Genomic DNA, 12554 nt, shown 5'->3' on the forward strand with positions numbered 1-12554 from the left:
TTAACACATTCGTTACCAAAGTTGTTTTTATACATCAAAATATCCACAACAAATGAATGTTGAATGTTGTGGCATAGCGGGCTGCACGGTGAGCTAGTGGTTAGCGCACAGGCCTCACAGTTAGGAGACCCGAGTTCAATTCCACCCTCGGCCATCTCTGTGTGGAGTTTGCATGTTCTCACCGTGCATGCGTGGGTTTTCATTCCAAAAACATGCTAGTTTAATTGGCGACAAATTGTCCATAGTGGACAATGGACTCCTATAGAGCAGCTACACACAATAACAGGCACAGAAAGCTTTCTAGATCTTCCAGATTCTGCACCTCTTCCTGCAGTATTTCCATTGACGTCCGGCTTCACCTCAAACGATCTGTTTAATTTACTCCACCCCCAGATTGGTTACACTTCCAAGCACTCCCGAGCACTTCTGGATACGCAGTTCCGTATTTACTTATTGATTTAATTGCAGTTTTTATTATTTGCCGTTTTATTATATTATTCTAACTGTTTTGTTCACTTATAACTGTTAATAGTTATCCTCCCTATCCGTGTGGAAGTGGTAAGTTTTTGGCTTTTTAAGTTTAAAGGAAATAGCTTTTTCTAGTTTGCGAGTTAGTTGCGCGATATGTTGTAAATAAAAAAAGTATAAATGTGACTATAGTCGTGTTTTGTCATGTCTACAGGGTTCTAATAATGCTTTGTTCATTTTAATCTGAAAAAAATAATTTGTCTACCCACCAACTATATGTGGTTTCTTAAGTTTTTATTATTTGCCGTTTTATTATTATATTTATTTATTTATTACTGATTGATTGATTTTCTTTATTCTTGATTTGTTTATTTATTTATCATCTTATTTTGTGTAGAAAAATAAAAAAATGAAGATATTTGAGAACCGTGGAATGTTTTTTTTTCTTGTAGAAAATCGGAACCAAAGCAAAGTTTATTAATTTTTCTGTTTTTAATAAATGCGTTTTTTTGTTGTTTTTTTTGGAAAACCTGATGCGGCCCAGCCTCACCCAGACCCTAGCTCCAGTGGCCCCCAGGTAAATTGAGTTTGAGACCCCTGACTTAAAACAATAAAAGGAAATAGCTAATAAACAAATGATAAACAAATACATAAATATTGCGAGGGGGGGGTTTTAGTGTATGTTTTAACAGAAACAGTCCATCATACCCATTAGCTCTAGCGCCCTCTTCTTGTAAGGCGTCATGAGGTTGCTGTCTCTCCTCTTGAGCATGGGACTGCTCCTCCTTTCGGCGACTTTCTGTTTCAGTCTGGACCGCACCTTCAGGTTGGGCTCAGAGGCTGGAAAAAAAACAGAAAAAGGACCTTTAGGTTAGTTTCGGTTCATTCTCTCAGGAAGAAAAATGATCTGGTTGTGTGAGCGAGTCAAGCTGTATTCTTTTCCAGCCGGCGTAATGACGCTTGTGAAAGCAAACATGAGCATCGTAAAAAAAAAAGAAGAGACTGCCAAATCAGCTTAGAAAAATACAAACTATTACCACAAATTCAAAGTCGCTTTTTGATCAATTAAATGAGTCAGGCTCTAGGCGCCATTTCCACTTCATCTGGACTAAATTAGCCCGAGCAACACGCAGGGCTGTAAGTGAAAATCTCCGCTACCTGCCCGCCCTCGTGACCACAGTGTGATACAGTAGCAATAGTTAAACTAACAGAAAAACATGGCAGATGTTTCAAGCAATCCCCCCCCCCCCCCACACACACCACATGCTCACTCTTGCTAATGCAAAACAGAAATACCAACACACTGCACGCGCTCCTCGGTTCTTAACCTGATCCAGACACAATCAATCAGATTTGATAGAAAGGCAAGTATTTTTCCCATGAGACATTAGCGTTTTTTGTGCTTTTTATCTGCGATTATTAATATTTTTTATAACATTTGTCAAAATTTGAATAGTTAATTTACTCGGGATAAAGGCACGTATAACAAAACAAAACCTCAGACTTTGCTTTGATCGATCGGATACTGGTCAAAAATCATTTCATCGTCATATGCGTATGTTTTTCAATGACAATCACCTGTAACTGGCACTATTCCGGCCTGAACAAATGTAGTGCCTTGCTCGAACCAACATCTTGGGCATTGTCATCCTTCCTTTACAATGCACAGGTGTGCCAAAATGGGCGGCACGCGGTCTAGTGGTTAGCGCACAGACCACACAGCTAGGAGGACCAGGGTTCAATTCCCGCGCATGCGTGGGTTTTCTCCGAGTACTCTGGTTTCCTCCCACATTCCAAAAACATGCTAGGTTAATTAGCAACTCCAAATTGTCCATAGGTATGAATGTGGGTGTGAATGGTTGTCCAGCCCAGGGTGTACCCCACCTCTCGCCCGAAGACAGCTGGGATAGGCTCCAGCACCCTCGTGAGGAAAAGCGGTAGAAAATGAATGAGGTGTGCCAAAATAAAAACAATCATGTCTGCCGTGTGGACAGTAAATGCCAACACATCTTGCCGGTGTAGCATGTTAATACGGCATTTAAATGTAAACATTGTAAATAGTTCATATATATTTCATATTTCATAGTTCATGGTTATTTTCATGTAAAACTATTTTTTTTGTGTTATGTTGTGGCATAGCGGGCTGCACGGTGGTAAAGTGGTTAGCGCGCAGGCCTCACAGCTAGGAGACCCGAGTTCAATTCCACCCCCTGTGTGGAGTTTGAATGTTCGGTAGGTTAATTAGCGACTCCAAATTGTCCATAGGTATGAATGTGAGTGTGAATGGTTGTTTGTGTATATGTGCCCTGTGATTGGCTGGCCACCAGTCCAGGGTGTACCCCGCCTCTTGTCTGAAGACAGCTGGGATAGGCTCCAGCACCCCCTGCCACCCTCGTGAGGATAAGCGGTAGAAAATGAATGAATGAATGTAAAACTATTTTTTTGTGTTATGTTGTGGCATAGCGGGCTGCACAGTGGTCGAGTGGTTAGCGTGCAGGCCTCGCAGCTAGGAGACCTGAGTTCAATTCCACCCCCTGTGTGGAGTTTGCATGTTCTCCTCGTGCATGTGTGGGTTTTCTCCGGGTAAAAAACATGCTAGGTTAATTAGCGACTCCAAATTGTCCATAGGTATGAATGTGAGTGTGAATGGTTGTTTGTCTATATGTGCCCTGTGATTGGCTGGCCACCAGTCCAGGGTGTACCCCGCCTCTCGCCCGAGGAAAGCTGGGATAGACTCCAGCACCCCCGCAACCCTTGTGAGGATAAGCAGTAGAAAATGAATGAATGTTGTGGCATAGCAGGCTGCACGGTGTGCTAGTGGTTAGAGCGCAGGCTTCACAGCTTGGAGACCCGAGTTCAATTCCACCCTCGGTCATCTCTGTGTGGAGTTTGCATGTTCTCCCCATGCATGCGAGGGTTTTCATTCCAAAAACATGCTAGGTTAATTGGCGACAAATTGTCCTTACTGGACAATGGACAATTTGTATTGAGATGTGGACTCCTATAGAGCAGCTACACACAATAACACGCACAGAAAGCTTTCTAGATCTTCCTGCAGTATTTCCATTGACTTCCGGCTTCACCTCAAACGGTCTGTTTAATTAACTCCACCCCCTCAGGTGCACCCACTCAGCTGTGATTGGTCACACTTCCAAGCACTCCCGAGCACTTCTGGATACGCAGTTCCGTGTTTACTTATTGATTTAATTGCATGGAATGCAAATGGTGAACCATGAAGTTTTATACTGTGTGAACTAAACTTTAAAGTACTTCATAAGAACTATGAACTTGCAGTAAAGGTTGTCAACATGGTGATAGTGAAATGTTTAAAATGGCCACCTACAGCAAGGCGAATAATCATGTTATGTAAAGCTGTTACACAATCAGACACTCAGTCTTAATTATTCAGTTTGCAAATCAATATCTGAAGAGGTTTTCTGTGTCGAACATACAGCTGAACATGGCGAGGTGGGGGCCATGACGCGCCTGCAGGGGGAGGATGGATGTGGGGGCGGTGCCGCAGGGTGGACGGGGGGAGGCTCAGTGGGCCAGATGCTGCTATTTCTGGCATTTGTCAAAGGCAGCCAAAGCCTCATCCCTAATACGTGGCGCGAACCTCTAATCCTGTGGGCGTGAGGATGAATGAAAGCGTGAGGAAGAACGGAGGCAGGAGGAAAAAGAACGGAACGGAAGAGAGAAAAAAAAGGCTGCTGGGGAGTCCTGCGAATCTGCTTTACGCCCCGCTGCCTTGATTGCTTTCTATTTTTACACACCGCTGCCACCAAGCAACGTATCCCAATTGGTCGCCACGGGAACGCCAGACAGCAGCATGGGAAGGAACACTTTCTCACCGGTCTCCGTGGTAGGGAAAAAAAACATCCTGGGGCTCATTGCTACCAGTAGGAAATAATGGAAGCCGCAAAATGTAATGGAACCTCAAAGGTTAGCCGGTTAGCCTCAGATTTTGATCTCATTTTGGGGTAAAAATACAGTTCTAAATAAAATATTACATAAATACATCTCATTGTGGAATACCTGAATATATCCCAAATAAACAATGGGATTCCTCACATTTGTTCCAACTAACCTAGCCATAATGGGGGAAAAAGTGATGATAACCATAGAAGCTGTAGAGAACCCACATATTACAATTTAAAAATTAGCATATTTAAGCAAAGTGTACATATTCTGGGGGCTAATTAAGCATTTATTTAGCATACAGTATATTTAGCATACACTATAAGCCATTAATACCACCAACTTGTGAATGTAGTATTCTATATTGGTCACTAGATGTCAGTAATTGATGTCAGGCTTTTATTTTATTTTATTGATTTGAATAATCTTAAGTGGCTAATTTTAACTACTTATATCTGTTATACCCTCGTGACATCGTGGGTCACCTCTCGCGAACTTGCTTGTTTTTTTTCACAGCGTATGAACGCACATTGTGTTCTGTGTCCTTGTGGTGTATTGGAGTGACCGATCTGTATTCACTACTACTACCATTAGAGGGTGTTGTTTACTCAAGTGAGAGTAGAGAAGGAACACTATATTGGATGATACGAATGTAAAGGTGACTATATAGGCGTTATATCATATCTAGTGACATATTTAGAAGACCAGGGTTGGCTCATATAGCTAGCTAGTAGCATATCCATAAGGATATTTTTGTCCATTATGAAAACTCGGAACTTCAAACAACACCGTTTGAGCGGCTCGCCTCTCAAAAGTGGAGCTTTTCACAGCGTATGAACGCACATTGTGTTCTGTGTCCTTGTGGTGTATTGGAGTGACCGATCTGTAGTCACGACTGCTACCACTAGAGGGTGTTGTTTACTCAAGTGAGAGTAGAGAAGGAACACTATATTGGATAATACGAATGTAAAGGTGACTATATAGGCGTTATATCATGTCTAGTAACATATTTAGAAGACCAGGGTTGGCTCATATAGCTAGCTAGTAGCATATCCAAAAGGATATTTTTGTCCATTATGAAAACTCGGAACTTCAAACAACACCGTTTGAGCGGCTCGCCTCTCAAAAGTGGAGCTTTTCACAGCGTATGAACGCACATTGTGTTCTGTGTCATTGTGGTGTATTGGAGCGATCATCTGTATTTACTGTATTTACTACTGCTACCACTAGAGGGTGTTGTTTACCTTTACGAATGTAAAGGTGACTATATAGGCGTTATATCATGTCTAGTAACATATTTAGAAGACCAGGGTTGGCACATATAGCTAGCTAGTAGCATATCCATAAGGATATTTTTGTCCATTATGAAAACTCAGAACTTCAAACAACACTGTTTGAGCAGCTCGACTCTCAAAAGTGGAGCTTTTCACAGCGTATGAATGCACATTGTGTTCTGTGTCCTTGTGGTGTATTGGAGCGATCATCTGTATTTACTGTATTTACTACTGCTACCACTAGAGGGTGTTGTTTACCTTTACGAATGTAAAGGTGACTATATAGGCGTTATATCATGTCTAGTAACATATTTAGAAGACCAGGGTTGGCTCATATAGCTAGTAGCATATCCATAAGGATATTTTTGTCCATTATGAAAACTCGGAACTTCAAACAACACCGTTTGAGCGGCTCGCCTCTCAAAAGTGGAGCAAACAATTCTTATGTTTGGTGCTCATTAACAGGCTTGAGGGGCAACATATTACTGTTAGAACATCATTAAAAAGCCCATTTTGCATTATAGAGGATTTTTAAGGTTCCTCGGCTTCCAGTGTGAAATGGTAAAATTCACATTTCAAGTCCGACAAACCTCCCTTATTTATTATCTCCGGTAAGAAGGTAGTAATTGTTTATTATAGGCAATAAATAATGCTTGGTTTTGTACATTTATCTAAAAACTACTAGTGATGTAGGGATGGAACCCATAAAAATCTGGTCTGTATGCAGGATTTTTTTTTTTTTGCTGACAGGATGTTTTCTCATTTTAATTTCAGTGAATATTGTAATACATTAATCTTGAAAAGTAGGTAGTAGTATCTGTGAAAGGTGTACAATTTGGTGCTGATCCAAAAAAGTAATGTTCAACCTGAGTGATTTATGATATTCAGTATTTTTAATGAAACCTAGCCATGTGAGAAACAGTCACATGTCGTTCGGGGGAATATTTGGCAACGCTGCTTCCTGCTAAACTTGGAATAAGAAGCTATTTACTGTGTTTTGTAAGAGAACCGAGAAGTATGTGTGACAAAATATAATATTACTGACAAATCTGATTATGAACCTCAACCAGAATAAACATTAGCCTTTGACCCTTTGGCCGAATGAAGCAGTCGGGTGTCTCATTGAGTCATCTCTAACCTTGTTTTGAGAAAGCTATCTTTTCTTAAACAAACAATCTTCTCGAGGTCCATCCTGCCTTTTGCCACGCTGACCTCAGCAACACCTGCCAATCAGCCATCAGTGGCAGCGAGTGCCTGGGAACAACACTACCTTTGTGTGCCGGCCTCGCGTGCCACGCTCTCTCAGAGGGCTCTAATGAAGACAGACAGGAAGTGGGGGAGGAAGGACTGAGCAGGAAATGACCACATATAGATTCAGGAATCCAAGGAGCAACAAGTAGTTTTATCAGTGTGAGAGTCGGGCTCATGCGGTTCTCATGTTTCTGCAGACTGTCTTTTATCCTCATTTGTGGATAAAAAGTAGACCTATTATGCTTTTTTTTCAACTTTTCTGACCATTAAGTTTAGTTAGAATGTTATATTCCCGTCTTAAACGATGCTAAGTTTCAGATAACGATAATTTACAAAGTTTGGGATGGCTCAAAACGCTCAGTTTCAGAAGGCGTGGTAAACCTGACTCTTTGTGATGTCACAGAGGAGCCGACGTCCTTATATGGGCATGGCTGTAAGCTCTCTGTCGGATTCAGGATCCAACACATATGCCTGTATATTCAAAGCGGACATTTTAAAAAGATACATTACCGTTCATTATCAACTTCTATGTTGTTTATTAACTCGTATAAAGTTGAGTTAGCGGCTAGCGGCACAAATTCGTGCGTGGGCCGTGGGTGGAATATATTAAAACAGACCGTTTTCGCGGGTAGTATGAAATCCAAACAAAAACAGCTGAATAGGGGTACATTCTGGAAGATCTAGAACGCTTTCTGTGCTGGTTATTGTGTGTAGCTGCTCTATAGGAGTCCACAATTCAATACATTAATTCATTCATTTTCTACCGCTTTTCCTCACGAGGGTCGCAGGGGTGCTGGAGCCTATCCCAGCTGTCTTCAAGCGAGAGGCGGGGTACACCCTGGACTGGTGGCCAGCCAATCACAGGGCACATATAGACAAACAACCATTCACACTCACATTCATACCTATGGACAATTTGGAGTCGCTAATTAACCTAGCATGTTTTTTGGAATGTGGGAGGAAACCGGAGTACCCGGAAAAAACCCACGCATGCACGGGGAGAACATGCAAACTCCATGTGTGGAGTTTGGGAACTCGATGTATTTCCTAGCTGTGAGGTCTGCGCGCTAACCACTCAACCGCCGTGCAGCCGACTCAATACAAAGGGTCAAAAAATTAGCATAATACTGTCACAATATAATGTTTAATGTGATTATTGCAACAAGCAGATGAATCTTACTATAAAGTGAATTTAACCAAAAATATCCAATTCCTTTGTGTGATCTCTAAATTGGATATGTACACATCATGACAGTGCAGTCATGCATTGCAGTTAAATAACTCAACAAGTCGCACAGTTTCGGGTCGTAATTAAAGAGACAAGGGGAAAAGAACATCATGTAATTCGGTGAGGTCATTGCTGAATTATGAGTTGTTAGCGTGGCCAACTTTTGTGCTGGTGAAATAGATGGGACAGGAATTATTCTTATTTATATAGCCTTCCCCCGACGGGGTCCTCAAGCTTTAAAGCAACAAACCGAAGCGTTTTGCCTTTTGGTGGGAACCTGCGTCCAGTCAAAACACTTTGTAAAGCTCACACCTTATGAGAGAGAGAGATCTGCTTTCGTTTTCTCATTTATTCTAAGTAAGAATTAGAATGTAAAATAATAACATAAGTCATTTTAGTAGAAACACAACACTATTTAAATGGCCAGAAATATTTCAATATTGAACAAAGCTAATTTTTTTTCTCTTTATTGCTCTCTGGTTCAATCATATCTTTACTTATTGTGTGGAAATATGGGCTAATAACTATAAAAGCAATCTTTACTCATTAATTGTACTGCAAAAAAGGCCAGTAAGGATAATTCATAATGCCGCCTACAGAGAACATACTAACTCCTTATTTCTAAAATCACAAATACTTCAACTTGCTGATATAGTTCATCTTCAAACAGCTAAAATAATGCTTAAGTCTAAAAAAAAAAATGTCATCTAATACTTCTCTACAAGAGAGGAGAAATATGATCTCAGGGAAGAACTACATTTGAAACACTTCTATGCTAGGACTACGTTAAAAAGCCATAGCATTTCAGTATGTGGAATCAAACTATGGAATGGATTGAGTAAGGAACTCAATATATTGATAGTATATTGATAGTTACTATGGTATCCATTATGTCATTGTATGGTCATATCACCTCGTACTTTGGTACATGACAAAAATAAAAAAATAAAAATTAAATTAAATTAATTTTTTAAACTATATTAGAAATTATAAAAAATAAAATATATATATTAATTTTATTTATTTATTTTTATTGTATTTTTTTAAATTAAAATATTTATTTATTTATTTATTTTTAATTCAAAAAATATTTTTTTTATTTAAAAAAAAATTAGGAAAGCAGGAGGTGAACAAATGTAACAGTTACTGATTGTAAAAGTACCAGACGGAGGGGTAGGATTTAATAAGCTTTGCTTCTTCCTACTCCTTTTGGACATGTGGAACTGTGAACTGATTATGTGATGCATTCAATTGCAATCTGATGCACGTTCAAATGAAATAAAACCATTACCATTATTACCATAAGTGAATGAAATGTTCTTATAAGAAATTCCTTGGTGATGAGCCCTGCAGGGATGAGTCTTATTAATAAGCCTAACTGATGTTATTAGCAGGTCATCAGCATGCCCTTAGGAAACACTCAATGGCTCTGCCGACCTCTTGATTGACAAGGGGTCAAAAAGAACCTCACTGTATTATTAATAATGACTATCGGAAACAAGGGTGTAGTCGGAGTCAATCGTGTGCCTCGAGGTTCACTTTAATGTACCCCGAAGGACTCACTATTGGACTCCAAAGTACCCGTTCCTGGGCCCAAACACATCAAGTTCCCAAGCTGTAAAAGCAAGAAAGGCAGCACAGTATTCCCGAATTATCCCTGAAGGTGTAATGAATTTTCTGAGCGTGGAGTGCAGTGAATACAAATTAACATCGCAAAAGTCAGCGAGCATGTGGAATTTACATTTGCACGTACGACATGAGCCTGCGTGTAGATTTATGTGCCTGCATTTTAATGCGTCCTACGTGCGCTACAGAAATGCAGAAATATGCAAACCTGTCTTCCTCAAGGGGAAGTCGTCCTTGCTGTCGACGGGTGACGGCAGAGTATAGTGGCAGGTAGGGGACGTGCCGCCCAGAGGCGGAGAGCTTTGGTCCAGGGATGTGTGATGGGAGGAGCTGACCACACAAAACATGGAGTAAATATGAGCGTGATGTGTTTGAGTGACGTAAAAAAAATAGTAAAAGTTAGTTACCTGTACCAGAGCTTTGGGTGATGAATGAATGAGTGATTGACGCCATTGCTGGAAGGGTCCTTTGCTGATTTGCTCAACAGGAAGTCTTGGAGTTTCTGCTTCACCTCAGTACTGGCCACTGCACCTGCCAGACCAAAAGATGGAAGAACAAAGATTGGGGTTACCCTAAGGCAGGGGTAGGAAAACTACGGCCCTGGGGGCCACATCTGGCTCGCTAAGTGTTTGAATATGGCCCGCCTGTTTTTTTTTTTCATTTCAAGTATTTCATTTTAAATTTCGCACTTTTTTTTTTGTTTATGTTACGCCTGCACAGCGGTCGAGTGGTTAGCGTGCAGACCCAAGTTCAATCCCACTTTCGGCCATCTCTGTTTGGAGTTTGCATGTTCTCCCCGTGCATGTGTGGGTTTTCTCCGGGTACTCCGGTTTCCTCCCACATTCCAAAAACATGCTAGGTTAATTAGCGACTCCAAATTGTCCATAGGTATGAATGTGAGTGTGAATGGTTGTTTGTCTATATGTGCCCTGTGATTGGCTGCATGGCCACCAGTCCAGGGTGTACCCCGCCTCTTGCTTGAAGACAGCTGGGATAGGCTCCAGCACCCCCGCGACCCTCATGAAGATAAGCGGTAGAAAATGAATGAATGTTGTGGCATAGCATGGTGGACTAGTGGTTAGCGCGCAGGTCTCACAGCTAGGAGCCCCGAGTTCAATTCCACCGTGGTGTTTGCATGTTCTCCCCGTGCATGCGTGGGTTTTCATTCCAAAAACATGCTAGGTTAATTAGCGACTCCAAATTGTCCATAGGTATGAATGTGAGTGTGAATGGTTGTTTGTCTATATGTGCCCTGTGATTGGCTGCATGGCCACCAGTCCAGGGTGTACCCCGCCTCTTGCTTGAAGACAGCTGGGATAGGCTCCAGCACCCCTGCGACCCTCATGAGGATAAGCGGTAGAAAATGAATGAATGAATGTTGTGGCATAGCATGGTGGACTAGTGGTTAGCGCGCAGGTCTCACAGCTAGAAGCCCCGAGTTCAATTCCACCGTGGTGTTTGCATGTTCTCCCCGTGCATGCGTGGGTTTTCATTCCAAAAACATGCTAGGTTAATTAGCGACTCCAAATTGTCCATAGGTATGAATGTGAGTGTGAATGGTTGTTTGTCTATATGTGCCCTGTGATTGGCTGGCCACCAGTCCAGTTGTGTACCCCGCCTCTCACTTGAAGACAGCTGGGATAGGCTCCAGCAACCCCCTGCGACCCTCGTGAGGAATCAAAACGTTTACCCACCCCTGCCCTAGGACTCCATAATGTATTCTCACCAAAAATCCTGCACATCATATTTGACTTGGACTGAGTGGGCAGACCCTACTCATGTATGAACATCTCCCCCTAGTGGCCTCTCAGTTAAAGAAAAAAAAAATCAGCTCTGGCTAAAAGAACCCCTCTTTCCTTTCCTACAGGAGGCGGACAGTTCCAGGGCACCGTTTCAAATTACCTGACCTGACAAAGTCATAAGTTATCTCCTCTATTATTAGACAGAATGTAAAAACAGAAACGTAACCTAAGACCCAGAGCTATTTTCACGGAGCTATTAAAAGAAGTTTTCAACAAAATGTGAGGAAGAAATTGGCCTGGGCAACCTCAGCTTTTTTTGTATTGCTTATCATTGTGAGGCATGTGCCATTTAATTATAGTAGTTAGCATCATCGTCATCTTGAAATGATTGCTATCTATTTTCTTATTGGTGAATATTTACGGTTTATATAACTTCTATGTTGTTTATTAACTCGTATAAAGTTGGGTTAGCGGCTAGCGGCACAAATTCGTGCGTGGGCCGTGGGTGGAATATATTAAAACAGACCGTTTTCGCGGGTAGTATGAAATCCAAACAAAAACAGCTGAATAGGGGTACATTCTGGAAGATCTAGAACGCTTTCTGTGCTGGTTATTGTGTGTAGCTGCTCTATAGGAGTCCACGATTCAATACATTCATTCATTCATTTTCTACCGCTTTTTCCTCACTGTCTTCGGGCGAGAGGCGGGGTACACAACTGGACTGGTCGCCAGCCAATCACAGGGCACATATAGACAAACAACCATTCACACTCACATTCATACCTATGGACAATTTGGAGTCGCTAATTAACCTAGCATGTTTTTGGAATGAAAACCCATGCATGCACGGGGACAACATGCCGACACCACGGTGGAATTGAACTCGGGTCTCCTAGCTGTGAGACCTGCACGCTAACCACTAGGGTACCATGCAGCCCGCTATGCCACAACATTCATTCATTCATTCATTTTCTACCGCTTATCCTCATGAGGGTCGCGGGGGTGCTGGAGCCTATCCCAGCTGTCTTCAGGCGAGAGGCGGGGTAC

At 41.7% G+C, this 12554-nt stretch overlaps 1 protein-coding gene across 6 annotated transcripts in view; it reads right to left on the reverse strand.

Moving 5' to 3' along the window:
• The window catches only part of hdac9b (histone deacetylase 9b), a 40348-nt gene that overhangs the window by 13501 nt on the left and 14293 nt on the right, over nt 1-12554 (reverse strand). For 4 of the 6 annotated variants that reach the window (XM_058084674.2, XM_058084669.2, XM_078797588.1 and 1 more), the window contains 3 exons: nt 10173-10303; nt 9974-10095; nt 1177-1308 (listed from right to left, as the gene is read on the reverse strand). In XM_058084674.2, the coding sequence (XP_057940657.2) occupies nt 1177-1308; nt 9974-10095; nt 10173-10303 (385 nt within the window). The remainder of the gene's footprint in view (nt 1-1176; nt 1309-9973; nt 10096-10172; nt 10304-12554) is intronic. The other 2 variants (XM_058084675.2, XM_058084671.2) reach the window with 1 other exon arrangement.

Source organism: Doryrhamphus excisus, linkage group LG17 (assembly GCF_037039965.1).
Source record: "Doryrhamphus excisus strain RoL-2023G ecotype Guam linkage group LG17, RoL_Dexc_Guam_v1.1, whole genome shotgun sequence".
Classification (NCBI taxonomy): Eukaryota; Metazoa; Chordata; class Actinopteri; order Syngnathiformes; family Syngnathidae; genus Doryrhamphus; species Doryrhamphus excisus.